This window comes from Schistocerca americana, chromosome 2, assembly GCF_021461395.2.
Source record: "Schistocerca americana isolate TAMUIC-IGC-003095 chromosome 2, iqSchAmer2.1, whole genome shotgun sequence".
In the NCBI taxonomy this organism is placed as follows: Eukaryota; Metazoa; Arthropoda; class Insecta; order Orthoptera; family Acrididae; genus Schistocerca; species Schistocerca americana.
In genome coordinates this window covers 730,841,061-730,864,174 of record NC_060120.1, presented here as the reverse complement: position 1 = coordinate 730,864,174, position 23,114 = coordinate 730,841,061, and the positions used below count along the sequence as shown (strand labels likewise).

The window sequence follows — 23,114 nt, the reverse complement described above, 5'->3', positions numbered from 1 at the left end:
ATTCAGCAATACTAAACAGTCCTCCAAAGTAGTACGTTCAGTCAACGATTTAACAACTGCAAATTTCAGGGAAAGCCTACAGCAGATAGACTGGGATGAGGTGTACCGTGAACCTGATGCCAATTTAAAATATAATTTATTTCATGACATTTTTGTAAATGCATTTGAAAACTGCTTCCCCAAGAAAATAGTTAAATATACTCGTAAGAAACCTTGTAACAAACCATGGCTTACTAAGGGTATAAAAATATCTTGTAACCGGAAAAGGGAAATGTATCTGACAGCAAGAAAGAGTAGTGACCCAGAAACTATCAAAAATTATAAAAACTGCTGTGTTATATTAAGAAAAGTTATTAAAAAATCCAGGAGTATGTGTATCATGTCTGAAATCAGCAACTCTGATAATAAAATTAAAACAATTTGGAATATTATTAAAAGAGAAACAGGTCAACCAAGAGCATAGGAAGACAGTATTACCATCAAATTGAATGAAAACTTTACGAACAAAAAGTCAGAAGTTAAAAATATTTTTAATAATCATTTTCTAAATGTTGTGGATATAGTAAGATCCAGGTGTTCTTTAGAAGATGCTAGGCTGTTAATGGAAGAGGCCATACCTATGCAATTTGATACAATTGAAATCTCACCCACTTCTCCCTCTGAAATTAGGAAAATAATAAACTTGCTTGAAAGCAAAAACTCACATGGAATTGATGGCATTTCCAGCAAAACACTAAAAGCTTGTTCTCAACAGATAAGTAAGATTCTCAGCCACCTGTGTAATAGCTCTCTGGAACAGGGCATTTTCCCTGATAGACTGAAATATGCTATTGTAATACCTTTGCATAAAAGGGGGGATAGATCTGATGTCAACAATTACCGTCCAATCTCCCTTCTAACAGCTTTATCCAAAATTTTTGAGAAAGTAATGTATTCAAGAGTAGCTTCACATATCTGTAAAAATGAAGTACTAACAAAATGTCAGTTTGGTTTCCAGAAAGGTTTTTCAACAGAAAATGCCATATATGCTTTCACCAGTCAAATTTTGAATGATCTGAATAACCGAACACCACCCATTGGGATTTTTTGTGATCTCTCAAAGGCTTTTGATTGTGTGAATCATGAAATTCTGCTAGACAAGCTCAAGTATTGTGGCATGAGTGGGACAGTGCACAAATGGTTTAATTCATACCTAACTGGAAGAGTGCAGAAAGTTGAAATAAGTAGTTCTCGTAATATGCAAAGATCAGCACATTCCTCAAACTGGGGAACTATCAAGAATGGGGTTCCACAAGGGTCAGTCTTGGGTCCTTTGTTGTTCTTATTATATATTAATGACTTGCCATTCTATATTCATGAAGAGGCAAAGTTAGTTCTCTTTGCTGATGATACAAGTATAGTAATCACGCCTGACAAACAAGAATTAACTGATGAAATTGTCAATACTGCCTTTCAGAAAATTACTAAGTGGTTCCTTGTAAACGGACTCTCACTGAATTTTGATAAGACACAGTACATACAGTTCCGTACAGTGAATGGTATGACACCATTAATAAATATAGACCTTAATCAGAAGCATATAGCTAAGGTAGAATATTCCAAATTTTTAGGTGTGTCCATTGATGAGAGATTAAATTGGAAGAAACACATTGATGATCTGCTGAAACGTTTGAGTTCAGCTACTTATGCAATAAGGGTCATCGCAAATTTTGGTGATAAACATCTTAGTAAATTAGCTTACTACGCCTATTTTCACTCATTGCTTTCATATGGCATCATATTTTGGGGTAATTCATCACTGAGGAATAAAGTATTTATTGCACAAAAGCGTGTAATCAGAGGAATTTTTAGATATAAATTAAGAAAAAAAAGAAAATAATATTTAAAAAAATAAAAAAAATAAAAAAAATAAAGTTGTTATATTAACTTAAGTATGTTGTTAAATTAACCTAATTATGTCATGTATTGGAAAATTTGACTCGTTCCACATCATTACGAAATATCGTATTCATGATCCATGGAACTAGTATTAATCTAATCTAATCTAATCTTTCCAATCCACGGTGTCTTTTTTGCCTGAGTGACCAGTACTGCTGGCTTCCTTTTTTTTACCATGTGTTATCATGATGGGGCTGAAGCTCGTTAAACTGAAAACATCCACAAATGAAAAGAAATCCTAGATGAGAACGATATCTTATAACAATCAGTGATCCCATCATGATGTACCAAACAACTACAAAGAAGATTATAAAACTCCTCAAAGTTACCAGCACTAATTTTCAATCAAAGTATGTGGCACAAATATTCCAAAACACAAAATTTAAATTGTCTTCTAAAAATGCACAAACCCAACATTAATTAGAGCAATAGTCAGCTTCAGAAATGCATTATATGACCACTTAGCTAGATGTATTCTTACATTATTACACAAACTGTACACTTTCACAAACAACAGAAACATACAAAACTCCAATGAACTAACAGAAAAGACTTAAGCATACCACCAACAACAAACCCTGTACCTTTTATATAACCTACATGGTGGAAAAGAAGTCCCCATACCCTTTAGTATTGAATCCTTATTTATTTGATTTGATTTGTTTTAGTACAAGTACTAAATAACGCATTAAGTGTGCAACATTTCGGTATGTTCCCCACCATGCTGTAAAGACGTTTTCATATACCTCTACGTTATTCTTAACAAACTTTTTAGCATTTCTAGTGTTATTGTGTGAAATGCCTCAACAGCATTCCACAGTTCTTAATTTATGTAAAAGCATGCATACACATGTGCATTAATGACCCCCACAAAGAGATTTAGATGTAGATGTAGATGTAGCTGTAGAGTGATGAGATCAGGAATTCCTGGTGGCCATTTCAAGGAAGCTGGTGTTGCTGATGGACCACAATCCATCCGCTATTCTGGAAAGTTGTCATTTAGGAACTCATACACTTCAAAGACGTACAGTCGAAGCAGATGTTGTGATGTCATCGCTGCTCTATTACTACATGAGGCAGGTTCTTTTCTAACTCAACAATGTAATGAGGAATCACTGTGGCCCAAATAACAATATTTCTAACACATGAGTTTGGTAAATGGCACACTGATCTAGAAACGTAACCTTTGGATGGTTAATTGCATTTGGTAACTGAGTTAACAAAGCACATCATGCTAAAATGCACACATTCTAGTACATATGCAATAACTAGTTTATGAATATCAGTTGAAATTGTGTGACCTTAAAATCTTTTCTCATGTGATTCTTTATTGCTGTCCTTGGTATACAGAGTTCCAAAGCACATTTACATATTGACTTCATAGGAGATCGTTCATTCGAAGTAGGGACTCCATCACCATGTTTCTTCTTCCACCCTGTGGCCTGTTTCTAACACTGTGTGAAGCAAATGCACGTCTTTGTCAATCCATAAATGTTGCCTTCTACAGTGAGGCCTTATTAAATCTTTCCTGGAATCCTCTCATAATCGGTCACTAGGCAATCCTTCCCATGGGCTCACCCGTTAGTCACCTACTTGCCAACATGTTTCTCAACCACAATGAAAACAAAATATTCAATGGAACTATACACTATTGGCCATCAAAATTGCTACACCAAGAAGAAATGCAGATGATAAACGGGTATTCATTGGACAAATATATTATACTAGAACTGACATGTGATTACTTTTTCACGCAATTTGGGTGCATAGATCCTGAGAACTCAGTACCCAGAACAACCACTTCTGGCCGTAATAGCGGCCTTTATACGCCTGGGCAATGAGTGAAACAGAGATTGGATGGCGTGTACAGGTACAGCTGCCCATGCAGCTTCAACACCATACCAAAGTTCATCAAGAGTAGTGACTGGCGTATTGTAACAAGCCAGTTGCTCGGCCACCATTGACCAGACGTTTTCAGTTGATGAGAGATCTGGAGAAGCAGGGCAGCAGTCGAACATTTTCTGTATCCAGAAAGGCACGTACAGTACCTGCAACATGCGGTCTTGCATTATCCTGCTGAAATGTAGGGTTTCGCAGGGATCGAAAGAACGGTAGAACCACGGGTCGTAACACACCTGAAATGTAACGTCCACTGTTCAAAGTGCCGTCAATGCGAACAAGAGGTGACCGAGACGTGTAACCAATGGCACCCCATACCATCACGCCGAGTGATACGCCAGCATGGCGATGACGCATACACGCTTCCAATGTGAGTTCACCGCGATGTCGCGGATTCGACCATCATGATGCTGTAAACAGAATCTGGATGCATCCGAAAAAATGACGTTTTGCCATTCGTGCACCCAGGTTCGTCATTGAGTCCTCCAACGCAGGCGCCCCTGTCTGTGGTGCAGCGTCAAGGGTAACCGCAGCCATGGTCTCCGAGCTGATAGGCCATGCTGCTGCAAACGTCGTCGTACTGTTCGTGCAGATGGTTGTTGTCTTGCAAACGTCCCCATCTGTTGACTCAGGGATCGAGACGTGGCTGCACGATCTGTTACAGCCATGCGGATAAGATGTCTGTTATCTCGACTGCTAGTGATACGAGGCCGTTGGGATCCAGCACGGCGTTCCGTATCACCCTCCTGAGCCCACCGATTCCATATTCTGCTAACAGTCTTTGGATCTCAACCAACGCGAGCAGCGATGTCGGGATACGATAAACCGCAATGGCGATAGGCTACAATCCGACCTTTATCAAAGTCGGAAACGTGATGGTACACATTTCTCCTCCTTACACGAGGCATCACACCAACGTTTCACCAGGCAACGCCGGTCAACTGCTGTTTGTGTATGAGAAATAGATTGGAAACTTTCCTCATGTCAGCGTGTTGTTGGTGTCGCCACCGACGCCAATCTTGTGTGAATGCTCTGAAAAGCTAATCATTTGCATATCACAGCATCTTCTTCCTGTCGGTTAAATTTCGCGTCTGTAGCACTTCATCTTCGTGGTGTAGCAATTTAAAGGCCAGTAGTGTACATCCAAAACAATACAAGCATACACACCAGCACTGCTACCTAAATGAAATTGTTTGTTAGGTAGATGATACAGACACCTGGATAAAACACCAACACAGTGACATATACATAGTCCATCCTGAAATTAAATTCATAATTGAGACAGAAGCAGACATGATGGTAAAATTCCTAGACATCGCCATACACATTATAAACAATAACCATAATTTTGAACTATGCAGTAAATCCACAACTATTCACAACCAGTCCAATCACCCATTGCAACACAGACATTGAAGTTTTATATCTGTACTATACAGGTCACATTAGATATGTTCAGCTACACATAGGAACTAAACAAATGCCTCAGATATCCAGAGAGAAAGGGTAAAGAATACAAACAAAGCACAAATTAAACAACAACATTTAAAAAAAGCAATTTAAAAGGAACAAATCAATGACAACCCACCAGCCAAAACAAGGACCCAAGAGCACCAACACATAAAGACACAGGGAACATAGAGGAACAGAGGCAATATTCAAGGAACATTGCACAGCACATACAAATATAAAGCAACAAAAACATCTCCAAAGTAGGGAATTTACTGAAGATACAAGGACTATAAATATCATTCTGCACAAACAACGAGCACATAAAAATCTCAACACCAACATGACCTGCACAGACAAATGGGAAGAAAAGCTAGAATCTATCAGATAACTTGCAGTTCGTACCAAACTGTCGACTCAGGGCAAACATATCTGCACATTTAGCTGTCATTCACATCTCAGAGCCTTAAAAAGTCACAGTTCACACTCCACTTTTGTAGATCATCTCATAGAGGAAAACCACTGACCAAATCATATTGTAACTGATCCATACATCCTCAGAGAAAGCAATAGTCTCTACCAAACACTTACAACAGAGGAGCACTACCATATACAAAAAGAAGTTTCATTTTATTTCATTTTTTAGTGGTCCTTCTAATGATTTGTAGCACAAGGTATACAACATGTTATAAGATAAGTCTTTGTTATTTGTGATACACATTTTTAAATTATAGAAGAATATTTACATTGATTTAGGCTTGGTATTATCACAGCTGAAAATTCAGCTTTCATACATAATACACTCCTGGAAATTGAAATAAGGACACCGTGAATTCATTGTCCCAGGAAGGGGAAACTTTATTGACACATTCCTGGGGTCAGATACATCACATGATCACACTGACAGAACTACAGGCACATAGACACAGGCAACAGAGCATGCACAATGTCGGCACTAGTACAGTGTATATCCACCTTTCGCAGCAATGTAGGCTGCTATTCTCCCATGGAGACGATCGTAGAGATGCTGTACGTAGTCCTGTGGAATGGCTTGCCATGCCATTTCCACCTGGCGCCTCAGTTGGACCAGCGTTCGTGCTGGACGTGCAGACCGCGTGGGACGACGCTTCATCCAGTCCCAAACATGCTCAATGGGGGACAGATCCGGAGATCTTGCTGGCCAGGGTAGTTGACTTACACCTTCTAGAGCACGTTGGGTGGCACGGGATACATGCGGACGTGCATTGTCCTGTTGGAACAGCAAGTTCCCTTGCCGGTCTAGGAATGGTAGAACGATGGGTTCGATGACGGTTTGGATGTACCGTGCACTATTCAGTGTCCCCTCGACGATCACCAGTGGTGTACGGCCAGTGTAGGAGATCGCTCCCCACACCATGATGCCGGGTGTTGGCCCTGTGTGCCTCGGTCGTATGCAGTCCTGATTGTGGCGCTCACCTGCACGGCTCCAAACACGCATACGACCATCATTGGCACCAAGGCAGAAGCGACTCTCATCGCTGAAGACGACACGTCTCCATTCGTCCCTCCATTCACGCCTGTCGCGACACCACTGGAGGCGGGCTGCACGATGTTGGGGCGTGAGCTGAAGTCGGCCTAACGGTGTGCGGGACCGTAGCCCAGCTTCATGGAGACGGTTGCGAATGGTCCTCGCCGATACCCCAGGAGCAACAGTGTCCCTAATTTGTTGGGAAGTGGCGGTGCGGTCCCCTACGGCACTGCGTAGGATCCTACGGTCTTGGCGTGGATCCGTGCGTCGCTGCGGTCCGGTCCCAGGTCGACGGGCACGTGCACCTTCCGCCGACCACAGGCGACAACATCGATGTACTGTGGAGACCTCACGCCCCACGTGTTGAGCAATTCGGCGGTACGTCCACCCAGCCTCCCGCATGCCCACTATACGCCCTCGCTCAAAGTCCGTCAACTGCACATACGGTTCACTTCCACGCTGTCGCGGCATGCTACCAGTGTTAAAGACTGCGATGGAGCTCCGTATGCCACGGCAAACTGGCTGACACTGACGGCGGCGGTGCACAAATGCTGCGCAGCTAGCGCCATTCGACGGCCAACACCGCGGTTCCTGGTGTGTCCGCTGTGCCGTGCGTGTGATCATTGCTTGTACAGCCCTCTCGCAGTGTCCGGAGCAAGTATGGTGGGTCTGACACACCGGTGTCAATGTGTTCTTTTTTCCAGGAGTGTATTTAACACAAGTAATTCCATCAGCTTTTCTTTTTACATACAACTTTTGATAACATTTCATACATTCTTTTGTTAATATTAGGCAACAAATTTTTATGTTTCAAGATATTCATCTATACTATAACAACACGTTTGCAATAAATATTTATGGACAGTAGTTTTAAATTTTGAAGAGTCTTTTATTGATTTAATGTTACTAGGTAGCTTATTGTATAACCTGTCTCTTGTTAGCAGTCGTCCATTCTGTGGTGTATGCACATTGAACATGTATATCCTGCTTTCTGCTTATGTTGTACAGATGGATACTCTGGGCAGTTGATACAAGATTGTTGCTATTTTCTAAGATTTCCTAACAAATATTATTTCTTCTAAGATATATACACATGGTAGTGGAATAATGTGAAGTTTATTAAATAAGGTCTTTGATGAGATTCTTGAGACAGCATTTTCTATGGCTCTTACAACTCTCTTTTCTGATATAAAACAACTTTTGCTGGCAGGTGGATTGCCCCAGAAGATTATGCCATGCCACAGTAAAGATTCTGCCTGGGCAAAGTATACATTTTTAGTCTCTCTTTCAAAGTGCAACCAGAAAGAATTTTGATAGTACGACAAATGGTATTTAATTTATTTATAATGTATTATGCATGTTGGATCTATCTTAGATCTTCTTGGGTCCATGTTCCAAGAAATTTTGTAGACCTTACATTTTCAAGGATTCTGGTAAACGGCTCTATGTCTGGTGTTGTTGTTGTTGTTGTGGTCTTCAGTCCTGAGACTGGTTTGATGTAGCTCTCCATGCTACTCTATCCTGTGCAAGCTTCTTCATCTCCCAGTACCTACTGCAACCTACATCCTTCTGAATCTGCTTAGTGTATTGATCTCTTGGTCTCCCTCTACGATTTTTACCCTCCACGCTGCCCTCCAATGCTAAATTTGTGATCCCTTGATGCCTCAAAACATGTCCTACCAACCGATCCCTTCTTCTAGTCAAGTTGTGCTACAAACTTCTCTTCTCCCCAATCCTATTCAATACCTCCTCATTAGTTACGTGATCTACCCACCTTATCTTCAGCATTCTTCTGTAGCACCACATTTCGAAAGCTTCTATTCTCTTCTTGTCCAAACTGGTTATCGTCCATGTTTCACTTCCGTACATGTCTACACTCCATACAAATACTTTCAGAAACGCCTTCCTGACACTTAAATCTATACTCGATGTTAACAAATTTCTCTTCTTCAGAAACGATTTCCTTGCCATTGCCAGTCTACATTTTATATTCTCTCTACTTCGACCATCATCAGTTATTTTACTCCCTGTGTCTGGTGTTATGTACATTAATTTTGTATTATATGTAAGTGCATTGTAACTGTTTTTCTGTGTTTATTACTAAATTGTTTCCAGGAAACCAGTCTGTAGTGTGGGTGGTACACTTTTTAATCCCATTCAGTAATTCTTCTCTGGTCCTTCCTTTTATTAACACATCTGTGTCATCTGCCAATTTTTTGCATTTATGGCGTGGACTGGTCGGTTCCAAATCATTTACAAATAGTAGAACCAGAATTTGTCCTAGAATGGAGTCTTGCGGTACATCATACTTAATGCTCTGCTTTTCTGAGCAGTAGGACATATCTTGTTCCTTTCTTGGTTAGCAAGCTCAACTACATGCTCTATATTTTGGAGATATGATGAGTCCCTAATACGTACCAATTCAAGTTTCTTAAGCAAGGAGTTGTGATTGATGACAACGAATACTTTAGAGTGGTCTAGAAATATGGCTGAGATATGCTCTTTGCTATTGCATTTAAGGCCTCATTTAGGAATGCAGCAATATCAGTCTCAGTAGATTTAGATATTCGGAGTCAATGTTGCGTATTTGAGAAGTAATTATTTTTTCTATAAAACTGATTAGTCTTTTATAACAGGTTTTGGTAAAAACAGATAGTAGTGAAACAGGCCTGTAGTTTGATACTTCTACCTTTATGCCTTTCTTGAACAGAGTTTTTACTTTTGCTCTCTTTAGTTTATCTGGAAACACCCCTTCTGGTAGAGTACTGTTACAAGTGTCGACAAGTGGCCTTGCTATGAGGGGAGCACATTTCTTCAAGATGTAGGTTATTATCAGTATCAACAGGGAATTTGGGCTTCAGTTCTTTGATTATAACAAGTATTTCCTTGTCACTGGTAGGGTATAGAAAAATAGATTGATTGTTTATAATACATGTGGATTGATTTCTGTGAGTATTCTGTAAATTTTGATTTATAAGATGTTCAGCTATCTGTGTAAAGTAGGAATTAAATTTCTTTCCAATTATTGTAGTTTCAGTTATCACAACTGATTTCTCCATTAGGCAGTCAATATTATTGAAATCTGTCTGTTTGCTGCAGTTTCCTTCCTTACAATATTCCATATGACTTTCATCTTATTAGCAGAATTTTTTATGAATGTGTCATTTGCCATTATTTCTGCTTGTTTGACAACATTTTTTAAGATCGTTTTATAGGTTTTGTAATAAGTATAAATTCTGGTGACGTGAGCTGTTTGGACAATATGTATATTAATCATTTTTTGTTTGAGAGTACCAAAATCCCATGACTGATCCATTTATTTTTTGTTTTCCTTGTGAATAGTTTCCTCTGCGTTGGAGAGAAACACAGTTCAAAATATGTGGAAAAATTTCTAATAAATTTATTATATTCTCCATCTCTGGGTTTGCGGTTAAAAATCTCTTTCCAGTTTTCTCTGACTAGGTAATAGAGAAAGTGATTGATACTTTCATAACTACAGTTTCTGCTGGTGATTGTTAAGCAGTGTTTAAATTGCAGCTCAGTTTCTGTACTCAGAGGTGCAAGATAGTTCCGAATCAATAGACAACACTACGCTACAAAAATGCCTGCAACACTTAACGAATAATACAAGGACGTTTGCTCAAAGAAAACATAGTATATCAAAGTCTTTATCCATATGAAAACATCTTTCGTCAACTCCACTCCTCCGGTCACGTTCTCTCTCTCTCTCTCTCTCTCTCTCTCTCTCTCTCTCTTACGCGCCATCGCGCGCACACAACAAATAAGTTTCTCCCTAGTAGATGCACCACGAAATATGGCAACAAATGTTTCAACATTAGCACCACGCTGGACAAAAACAAAGTGAGAAACAAGTGACTGGTAACGACAACATTGTGTCTCCCAATGAGCATGGTGATGTAAGTTTACTCCAAGATCTCATCCTGTGTGTCAAAATGTGTGGTAACAGGCGACGGCGATCTATAAAGTCTGTAAAAGTGTATGTAATTGTGATCAAAGCAAGAAACACACAAATGACTCACAAAAAAAAACGGAAAACGTAAGTACAGGACTTATACCACTGCTACTCTCAAAAAGTGTAAACGTTGTAGGTGACGCGCTGTAAAATCATAAAACTGGACGAAACCACTTTCTTAATGAGTTTAATTTCAGGTGATTAATGAAACAAAATATAAAATGTCACGTGTTATAGTTTGTAATTTTAAAAAGATAGCCATGAACTGTGTATAATTTTTCACAGAAATAGAACAAATATACAGATGACACGGAGTAAAACATGTCTGGGTAAATAGAAAAAAAGAAATACATTGTGTTTTGCGGACGTTTGAAAACCCATATTTACGTTATTGCATTTCCTATCGTCTTTTAATTCCTGGTATTTTTTTAAATCTATTGGCGGGTATTTAACTTTGTCTTTAGTAAACCAACAGCGTACCACAATGCTTATTTGTTCTTATTTCTCTTAGTTCTTTTTACTTCTCTTCTGAACTGCGATCGCTTTTTTTACTTGCCCCAAATTTTGTATCATCGCTTTGCAATTTATAGATTTTGTACTTCCTAAAACTTTGTTTACGTTTCCTACTAAACTTTAACGCAGTCGTCTTCGCTAATAATGACCTGAACTCTTGTATACCCTTGCTTTATGCTCCAATATCTACATCCGCAGGACGGAAAGCACACTTCACCACACATTGCGGAGTATAGACGCAGATGTGAATTCTACAATTTTGCCTAACCAAATGTATTCCAGAAGTTGCATCCCTGTGTGTCTCAGGTTATTCCGCATTCTAATTTTTTAAAAGCTATAACTATAACTGCCTTCGCGTGGCAGAAAGCTGTCTTCTTCTTTCATTTACTGTTTCCTGTATTCTCTCACTACCTGCATATCCTACATTGCGCGTGAATGTATTTATTCCAGTCTTCTATTAGTCCATCTACTCCTATCACTCTCTCTGTCCATCTCCTCTTCACTCTCACTCAGTCCAAATGCTCCTTCCACTAATGGTGGCTGCTTAGAGGAGGCAAGGGAGGCCCGGCCTCCTCATTTTTCTGTGGTAGAACTGATAGTAGTAGCGGCAATAATTATTTTTAAAACCAACTTTTATGCACATATGTCAGTGATTGTAAAAGACATTAGCCTGTGTTATTTCTTCTAAACCGCTGCACTAGAGTGCAACTGAAAGCGTAAAAACTTAAACCTAACCGTGGCGTGGAGGCCAGGCACATTTCAGTCCACCAGTTAAAAGTCGGTGCCATGGTAACCATGATGTCACTAGTGCACCGATGCGGCAGTTTCTCACTCATCTTAGTATTTGACGTCACGTCTCCTGGCCTACTGGTCTTACAATGATATAGTTTCGGAGGTATGTTCAGTGGCGTATGTGGACCCTGTCTGCGAAATGTGTTGCGAGTTAGTAGCAATTAAGTAATAAATTAAATGCTCATCCCTGATGCTCCAGTATTTCATGTATCTCGTTTTTTGTGCTGTCATATCTCATGAACTATGCGTCATAGAGTTATATGAGTTTGGTGGTTCATTCCTGAATACCATTTGCAAAATGTTTCAAAAAAATGGTTCAAATGGCTCTGAGCACTATGGGACTCAACTGCTGAGGTCATTAGTCCCCTAGAACTTAGAACTAGTTAAACCTAACTAACCTAAGGACATCACAAACATCCATGCCCGAGGCAGGATTCGAACCTGCGACCGTAGCGGTCTTGCGGTTCCAGACTGCAGCGCCTTTAACCGCACGGCCACTTCGGCCGGCCTGCAAAATGTTTCGCGAGCACAATTAGTAGTAAAGAAGTAATTAAATAAAATGTCATGCTTCAGATGGCCTTTTGCCCTATGAACAGCAAAGATGTAGTAAGCGACTATTTCCCTTTCATTGTTTTGAGAGGGGTGTCAGCGACAAAAGTTTTCCTAAAGGTTTTAAATTATGTGTAAAGTATGTTGCGACTCACGAAGTGCTCTCATTCTCAAGTGTTGGGTGAATAAAGTATGGGTATTCGCACATCGTGGTCTACACTGCTTTCCCATCCACAACCCCATTCCTTTGATAAATAGATAGTTCTTAGCCCCACAACGATTCTTCCCAGACAGTAAGTGATATGTGCACTAAGTTTGATTCATATCGGTCAAGTAGTTTAGGAGGAGATGTGAAACACATACGCATAGATGTATACATACGTACGTCATTTTTATAATATGTGTGGATTAACTAGCCTTAATTTCTCTTCCCTCTCCAGTCTCAATGATAATCTGAGTATTATTCGCTTTAAAGGCGGATTAATATTGAAAATCTTGTACTTCTTCAATTTTTATGATTAATATTTTTCGAGTAATCCTCTTTCTGTATACTGATTGAAAACGAATCACTGAATCTTGAAATGTTAAGAAGCACATATTTTTTCAGTACTTAGTGAGTTAAAAACCGAAAGTGCTTTCGGTATGCAAGACTCTCAATATTCGGAAACCATAACTGATAATTGCAACCAGTGGTCGTTATATTCATATCAGCATATATATATATATATATATATATATATATATATATATATATATATATGTGTGTGTGTGTGTGTGTGTGTGTGTGTGTGTGTTTTATTATATCAAGCTGTGCGGCCGGCTAATTGTGCGTCTTTTATGATCAATCGGTTTCGTTGGTACTGAGCGCAAAATCATTGTTCCTTGAACACAACCGATTTCTTTTGGCAGTAATATCAACTTTTCATGTCTGTAATGATGCTCATAGAGTGAATTTTGTTCCTCCTAAATAACCGCTTCACAATGGATGTAGTATCCCTGATAATAGAAATGCAGTAACCAGTGATCTTTACGAGATGAAATTGCGAACTTTAGACATGTTTATGTTGTCAGTATGATGATAATATCACGAGTGTCGTTTTTTTTATTTCAGAGGGTGTGAAGGCAAAGGTATACTTCCGCGCGCGGCCCCAGGAGGTGCAGGGCCACGAGTACCTCACAGTGGAGGACCTCAAGATGGACTTTGCTGTGCGCAGCATTTCCATGGGCGTTGAGAATCTGCACAACGGAAACACCGTGCTGCGTAAGTTCAATAGTTCGCAAAAACTTTGCCTTAATATATGAGCATTCAAGCGATCCTGTGTGTTCCCAGAAAAAAGTGTGGCCCGAACATTGCAGAATCACTGCAAAGTGATTATCATTTACTGATATATCATATTTGCATGTGATAAATCGCAAGGATATCGATTGAAATTGTACTGCACTAAATTTTTATGTGCTTTCTTGTAGTTCTTCTAAGCCATATGTTCACATCGAAGCAGTCACTTCAACATTCTTGTATTTTATTTTTTAATATTGTTTGAGAGCTTAGTGTATAATTTGATATACAGATAAAGTGCTGAGAGTGGCCACTAGGGTATCAGATTTTGAAATATGAAACCTCAAAAAATAAAGTATTTTTATCCTTCGTTAACTAAGAGAAATCATTGTTAACAATGATTGTAACAATAGAGACGTACGGCACCGAAATACATGCCCTCGAAATTCGAAATGTAAGCTATGGTGTACCGTATACCGTTGATGTTTTTTCTAGAGCCGCAGTCTTCAGAAACTGCTAGCTACAAAGTTAATTTGTATACTTGTAACATAACGCTCAAGATACAGTACTGGGAAAGTTTACGGCTCGGGCCATTTCATATTCCAAGCATACAAATTAAAGCCTTTCGCTTTCTTTTCCTGTCTGTAAGTGAATGTTAACATCAAGAACTGCTGTAGGGTTATTGATAAGATATTCAATAATAGAATCAGTCAAGTGGAACGTTTGGGTATGTAATTTGTAAATATTTCGTGAAAATTGGCTGGACTATGATGAACTGAGTTCCGCTTTCACAAAACTCAGGGAACACTATTTACAGAATCATACTGAACAGGTATTCTTTAGTTGCACTCATTATCACTGGTCAAAATATTTAAAAAATATAGTACTGGTCATCCATGTAAATACGGATTGATTAAGGGATAAATGAAGTTCATCAGAAATGTCTTTTATTGAGAAAAAGTTAGAAATTACAAAGTTTCACAAAATTCACGTATCAACGTTTTCACGTGGTGCTCCTTTAGCTCCACGAATATTTTCACGTTTTTATTTATTTCTTCGCGAAGGGTGAGTAAATTTTAAAACATGGGTGACCTTTTCACACAGAAATTTTTGCTCTACAATTTTAATGTATAATACTTTTCATTTGGAGTAGCGGTTTTTGAGTCACATTTTAATGATTTGGTCTCCTGACACAAGTTACTGTAATGATTAGCAAATGTTGTGTAATACAAGACAGACGGAAGTTAACAATGGTTAGCCGAAACATTGTGACCATCTGCTTAATAACTTGTCAGTTCGTCTTTGTAATGAAATACATCACCTATTCTACGTATCAGACGTCCGAAACTTCGTTAATAGGTTTGCGGAGGTATGAGGCATTAGATGTATACGCAGATAATTCACGTAAATAACGGGCCGCTGATACGCTTACGCAATGATGGCGCCAGAAAGCGACGCCAGTAGGTCTATAGAATTTGCATCAGGCAAATTTGGTCGCCGAGATATCAACCTCAGTTCACTATAATGCTCGTAAACCACTGTAGACATCGTAGATATGGACAATAACCCTGCTGAAAGATGACGTCGCCGCAGGGTAAGACATCGAACGTGAAGGGATGCAGGTAGTTCGCAGCTGTCAGCGTATCTTCGATTACTTCCACAGGTACACAGCGCAGGAGAATGTCTCCCATGGCATAATACTGCTCCCACGAGCCAGCGTTCGTGGTCTGCTGCACATTTGGATGGCGGCGTTTGTGGAGACGAGCAGCGACATAGTGTAGCAAAATGTGATGCAATCGAAATCGACGGTCGAATCCCGATGGTCCCGTGTCCACAGCAATCGTAACTGACTACGTCGTTGGTCTGCTGCGGAGCTCCCTTTTCAACAATATACGATGAACAGTGTGCTCCGAAACACTTTGCGTGCACCGGCATCTTGCGCCAGAGATACCACAGATCACCATCTATCCTACTTTACAGAGCAGGTAAGCCTGAAAATCCCATTTTCTGTGAAAAGTCCTGGACGTCCAACCATTTAGCCCCTAATGTTTGTTTCATTGTCCTTCTTCCTCTTTCCGTAGATGCTCATGACAGTAGCACGTGAACATTCGACCGGCTTCGCCGTTTTCTCGTTCACAGGCTGTTCGTAAAAATAATCTGCCTTTTGTCAAAGTCGCTTATCTCAATGTATTTCTCCATTTGCACCCCATATCTTCGCCAGGTCATCCCCCATCCGTGTCTGCTCCGCTCACACACTTTTGTTACTGCATCACATACCAGCAACGCAGGCGACATTCATCATCGCGGTAGGAGTGATCATAATGTTTTGGCGCATCAGCGTATAGTGAAGTGCCTTTGTTCCGATATGTATGTGTAAGTCATCAGTGTCCAGCTTTCCGTTGAGGGATGATGGTTTTATGAACTGAAACAGATAAATTCGAATAAAGTTGTGTTGGTACAGCGTGTGGTATGCAAAGTATTATTACAAACTGGTAAAAACTACGCATCTTTGAGGACAGATTGTGGCTAAACGGCTGAACAGCTTTTAAGCCTTACGTACGTCATTCTATACGAAATTTCATGCTGCTTCATTCTGGCATTATTGAAATTTTTGTAGGATGTATCGTTTTCGAGTTATAAGCTAAAAACTGACAAGCACAAAAATTCCGTGGTTTTTCGGTCAGACTGGAAACGTTGCAAATCATTTAACCCGAATTTGGAATGCCTAACGTCGATTAAAATTATTGCCAGCCTGTGCACATTTATTGGCAAGCAAGAGTATAATGTGCCTACATTAATCGTAGTACCGGTAAGAAGTCATCCTGTCCAACTTTCTTTTTTTATTCATATACAAGCTATCTCTGAAAGGAATATCATTGAAAAACAAACACCTAGCTTTGCATGTTGTTTACTTTGTTGTTTCAATACTTTCAAAGCATCAATAAGGGTGCAGTCGTTCACTTCTCACTCTCTTGCCGTTTACGATTCCTGCTTTATCTCGCAATTTTTACCTCCTGTACTGTTTCAGAATATTCTGAATCTTCTAACATTTTAATGATGTTTCAACATGAGCGTACTACAACAGCTACTAAACTTGAAGTAAACCAGTGATGTTATGCACAGCTGTCCGACAAACGCTAGGCAAACACCTGGTTTATCTTACAAGATGTTGTGCAATCGTCTGACAATAAATACATACGAGTGTAAAGGTTATTAAATTTAACTTTTAAATTTTATATTCTTAGTTCTAACTATGCAGTTTTAAATAAGAATTAGCTGAGTTTTGTGGAATCTTGAAAAATGAAGATGTCAAGTTTTGTAAAGATTTGCTTTCTTTAGACACATTTTACAACGGCAAAAATCCAGCTTTGTCGTATTTTAGCCATTGTACGAGGCTCGTATTAAAGTACTAGAATCCGCTAAAAACGCATTTTGAAAAAAATGAAGTTTGTTAACTTTTGTTAAAACAGTCCTTGATTAAAATCCTCCACCGCACATTTCTGTCTGTATGTGAAGGCTAATCTCAGAAACTAATGTAGGAATTTTGATACGCTTTTCACTAACAGAGAGACTGATTCCCAAGGACGTTTTGCGATAGGTAGGTTCGTGTATATATTATTTTACTCACGTGGAAATTTCGAAATTGTCCATTAAACAACTCTTCGTCTGATTTCGTTCGCCATCATTCTCAGTGCTTAACTAATGCGTCGTTTCTAGTTACTTCCTTGTCAAAGTAATATTACGAGTAAATAGAACCTATATTCCTTTCATTTGTGACTGTATTCAGTAGAAATGCTGTTCATGCCCCCGTCTGGGTACTACTTACGGGAATGAGTTCCGAGTTTCCACACTATCTTGTCGAAACATAAGTTACTGAGAAGCGTGGCTGTAGTACAATTGTTATAACTATAATTTAAACAGCAATAAGCCACAAGTATGGTCTAAAAAAGTTTATGTAAATCAACTGTTACCGGTTTCTGCATGTAGGGGAAGGCGGGGCAAGATGGGGAAGCTAACTTTAAACCCTTACAAAAGGGACAAAAATAAACAAATTCAAGTAGGTTTGATTATCATTTGTTTACTTAACCATTGAATTACAATAGCATGCAAAGAAACCTGCAATATCTCGATTAGAAGCATAAACTACCAATTCCCCGCCTTGCCCCATATGCGGGGTAAGACGGGGAACTAGCAGGAATTCATCTCTAAAGCTTAAATAAGGAGTGGAATAACGAAATCATGTGACGAGAAGGTTTCGAAACATGGTTCTGCGAAATGTAGAATCAGGCAGTACGTTTTATTTAGGCCTCTTACATTCACGTAGTACACAAGTGTGGACAGCCTCGTCATCATCACTTTCTGTCCCTGCACAAGTGACGTGGGCACCCCGACGCTGAAACACAGATTTCTATGGCACGTTGAACAGTCGAGCAGCCAAGAAAGAACCCATATGACCTTCTATAACAGCATTTAGAGCGCCTTCCATTGACTCCAACGACCAATCTTGCCTAGACATTTGTCGCCGATACTTGAGAACCATCTGAAATAAAACACGTGGAACGTACTATTGAGTCAGATCATTCCTGGTAATCTATATTATATAGTAAATACCAAATTTTCAATAGTCAGCCGTTAAAGCATAGCAAGTATACTGACTAGTGCACGTTTTGTGTATTTTTATTCACCATATAACCTAAGGCATACTTTGTAGTTAATTAGGGAACGTTGGAATAACAAATACCGTTCTATTTACAATTGTATTCAACGTATAATGTAAGTGTTCAAAACCCGCAGCGAGACGACAAGAACGTATTGATGATGTTGACGTAGCTGTCCACAGATGGCAATACTCTAACTGTAGCTTATAGCCCTTCCCCGTCTTACCCCACCTCTTGCACCGCCTTCCCCTACATCCTTCTGACTGGAGGTTTAAGGGACTTCGTCCTTTCAGTTATATAATAAATTGGAACAAAAAATGGTTCAAATGGCTCTGCGCACTATGGGACTTAACATCTGAGGTCATCAGTCCCCTAGAACTTAGAGCTACTTAAACCTAACTGACCTAAGGACATCACACACGTCCATGGAAGAGGTAGGATTCGAACCTGCGACCGTAGCGGTCGCGCGGTTCCAGACTGAAGCGCTTAGAACCGCTCGGCCACCAGCGGCCGGCAAATTGGAACACCTACAGCTGTCCTTACGATCTTTTTTATTACATGGCTACCAGTTTCAGTGCTTCCTTACACCGTCTTCAGGCCTTAACTGACGCTGAGGGGATGTAGGCGATTTGTGTTAAACCCCTCAGCGTCAGTTAAACCTTGAAGATGATTACTGAATCATCGAAACTGGTAGCCACATAATGAATAACATCGTAAGGACGGCTGTAGGTGTTCCAATTTTATTACAGTACTGGTTTCGAATTTACGAGTATTACAAATCCATCTTACTATTTTTTTTTCTGCTGGGGCCTCGTTCTGTAGTCGTTTTCGGTTTCGTCCAGTAAGATAAACAAAAAGTTTTTCATTCATAATTCGGCAAACTTGCGAGGCGCCTTTTTTTCATTTCGACCACTATAGAAACATTAACGAAGTGGTTTTAAAGTTAACGATCCACGAAATTAGACAAATACTTACGTGCCGTATATTTCTGTTTGACGAATACGTACTGTATTTTTGTTAACGCATTTAAAATTAACAGATTTTTGCACTTGTGCTATGGGAGTGCTTTTTATTCCCCGGCAACTGCTTCAACAGTTCGCGTGAAATTCAGCTTGCCGTTTCCCCACGCGATATGCTGCGAGCCTAGGATGAAGGGCAACAGGCAGATTTAGCATTGCTAGATCTCCTGAAAGCGTCTGGCACGCTATAACGATTGTACAAGCATACGAAAAAGGTTCCCATATATGTGAGAGGCTCTAAGATTTGCTAAGTAATAGAATCCAGTACATTGCCATAGGCGGCGAGTGTTTACCAGGGACAAGAATATCCTCAAGAGTGCCCCAGGGAAATGTGATTGGACCACTCTTATTTTGTACACACATAATCAGTCTGACAGACAAGGTGAGCAGCAGTCTGCGGCAGTTTGCTGATGACGCTGTGATGTGCGGGCAGGTGTCGTCGCTGAGTGACTGAAGGAGGATACAAAATGGCTTTCACAAAATTTCTAGTTCATCTATTGAATTTCAGATTGCTGTAAATGAAGAAAAATGTAAGCTAAAGAAGATGAGCAGGGAAAACGATCCATAATGTTGGAATACAATATTAGTAGTCTACTGCTTGAAACAGTTTCGTCGATTAAATATCCAGGCGTAACGTTGCAAAGCGGTGTGGAACGGAACTAACACGTAAGAACGGTAGCATGGAAGGCGATGGTGGACGTCGGTTTATTTGGAGAATTGTACGGAAACGTGGCTCATGTGTAAAGGAGGCCGCGAATAGAACAATAAAGTGACCCATTCTTGAGTATGCGCGAGTGTCTGGTATGCCCACCTCGTCGGTCAAGGGAAAACGTCGAAGCAATACAGGGGCAGGCTGCTAGATTTGTTACCGGTAGGTTCTATCAACACGCGAGTATTTACTCAAATGCTTCTTGCACTACAATGTAAATCTCTGGTGGGCTGCCTGGAGCATCCCCAGATACCTCTTCGGCCTGTAATCTCGTCGACTGGAATGGAATTGTCTTCAGTGATGAATCCCGCTTCGAAATGAGCCCCGATGACCGGTGAAGACATATCAGGAAGTCCCGGACGGCAGCGGGATATCTACCCTAATTTTTGCCCGCCATACGGCCGGACAACCAGGAGTGATGATATGTGGTGCCATTTCTAATCCTAGCAGGACCCGTTCGGTTGTCATCCGCGACAGCCTTCCGCACATCAGTATGTCGACGATATTCTATGGCCCGTTTAGTTGCCCTTCACAGCAAGCCGTCCTGGGGTTACATTTCAGCAAGATAATGACCCCTGCACATAGCCAGTCTCTCTATGTGCTCGTGCTTGCCAAACCCTACCTTGGATAGCAAGATCGACGGATCTCTCCCCAGTTGAGAACGTTTGGAGTTTTATGGGCAGGGCTCTCCAACCAATTCGATATTTCGACGATCTAACGCTCCAATGGAACAGAATTTCCACGATATCCCTCAGGAGGACATCCAACAGGTCAGTCTCTCAACGCTAAACTGAATAACGGCTTGCATAAGGGACAGAGGTGGAATAATACGTCATTAACTTTCGCACTTTGTGAAGCTCTTTCATCCAATTTTTTCCCCTTAGAGTGTATACAAACAATGAAAGGTTCGGTCTGTAGGTGTGCGCAGTCTAAATAGGCCTACTGTGCGACTGTCAAAGCGTCGTCAATTTTAATCGTTTGTTTGCCTGCACATGTGCATGTGCATCACATACGCCAATTTCCGTCTTGCGCTGATGCCTGGATCTTCATCGATACTCATAGAACCGTACCATTCGCATAATTCTTTCGTGTTGCGCTTTTCTCTCTTTCTTTTTTCCCCTTAGAGTGTATACAAACAATGAAAGGTTTGGTCTGTAGGTGTGCACTGTCTAAATAGGCCTACTGTGCGACTGTCAAAGCGTCGTCAAATGCACATGTCCAATGCTGAGTCTGAACTTCGTATCATTTACAGTAAATTATTTTACGGATTTTCTGTGACCTGTCGGTATTCAGACTTTATGGTAGAACATTACAGAAACCTGAGATGGCAATAATAAGTCCTAAACCAACTGTTTCAACAGATAGTCACTACATTTTGTGCGATTCAAGCATTCTTCCAGTATTAAATCAGAGTGTATAACTGAAGCACTAAAGTTATTTCCGTATTAGGAAAGATTCGTGCAAGTATGATGAGGTATGACGATTGTTAGGTATTAAAAAAAATACAGTGTTAAGTCCTGTTCTGTTAGACCATTCGTAATTTGCCTCGTGTTTTCATTAATGGGAGCTATAACTGTAATATCAGATCTTCTGCTATGACGAAACGGCTCAGCTGTACGTCATCTGCAGAAACGTGGCAGTTACGTTGAGAGAGTACAGAATATGTACACAGACAGCAGGTGAAAAATAGCACATGTGACGTCACTGGTACCTTCTCTACTGTTGCAGAGGCGGCACTGAACCTGTTCATCAACTCTAACGCTCAAGAGCTTCTGACGGAGATGAAGCCCGACCTGAAGCGCAAGCTGGTGCTCATCATGCGCGCCTTCCTGGAGAAGCTCTTCTCCAGGATCCCGTACGGAATGTGGCTCACCGACTAGCCGGCACCGCCTCAGCGGCGTCTGCGCTGCACAGACTGGAGGCTGCCCCTCGTCTCATCACACCTCTTCACTTTCACCATCAACTTAATTTATTGCATTACACAGTTTTTTCAGAGCTCTGCTCAGTTAGCAAAGTACTGAGAATTGTTACAGTATGTCGGACATTCATTGTGGCAACAATAGCGAAAGCTTTTTAACCGAAATACATTAACAAAATTTGATAGACGTATGGTGTTACGTAGCAGTACCGTATTCAACTGTGACACCAGCTGACGCACGTAATAGCCTGTGCTTGTACTGATATGCATTATGGGATAGCTTTAGCAGCTGTAAGCCTGCTGAACTTATTACATTATGTGAGGAGAACAAGAGATCTTGTTTCCAATAACAGCTTCTCTTGTCATATTTGTCTCTCTTAGCCAACCTGTTAATGAGAACTTCACAATACTTAATTTTTGCAGAAGATCCTGCCATGAGATGATAAATCTAAAGTTAAGAGACATATGATATTTGTACCAAATGCTTTTGTATACAGTTCCGAGTCTCCCAAAGACAAGGGAAAATACATCGCTATAAATATTTTGCAAATGTAATTAATATTTATACACTCTGTATGATAATATTTAATAAAATAATATTATTGCCTTTTTGTATATCTTCTGTTTTTCTTTGTCATTAACTGATTATATTTTTCTTATTGTCTAACAAGGAACCCTGAGTACGAGATGGCAAGTTCAACTCTGGTATGGCTCATTTGAAAGTGTTGTGTTAACAATTACGATAGGAAAAATATTATTTGCTGATAACTCACCATGTACATCAAAAGGGCGACAGAAAGTAAGTGTCCAGGAGGTGCAGAGATCAGCCTTCTATGGGATGTATGTTTTTCACTTCACAAAATGGACATCCATGAAATGCTCAAAACAAACCATTAACTTGCACCATTAACGCC

General features: G+C 40.1%; 1 protein-coding gene across 1 annotated transcript in view; it reads left to right on the top strand.

Annotated features, from left to right (window-relative positions):
- LOC124595186 (protein takeout) overlaps window positions 1-22,815 on the top strand; it is a 69,519-nt gene extending 46,704 nt beyond the window's left edge. Inside the window, exons 5-6 of the mRNA XM_047133803.1 lie at window positions 13,732-13,881; window positions 22,011-22,815. Of these exons, the coding sequence (XP_046989759.1) occupies window positions 13,732-13,881; window positions 22,011-22,162 (302 nt within the window). The 3' untranslated portion in view covers window positions 22,163-22,815. The remainder of the gene's footprint in view (window positions 1-13,731; window positions 13,882-22,010) is intronic.
- Window positions 22,816-23,114: the final 299 nt, after the last annotated feature.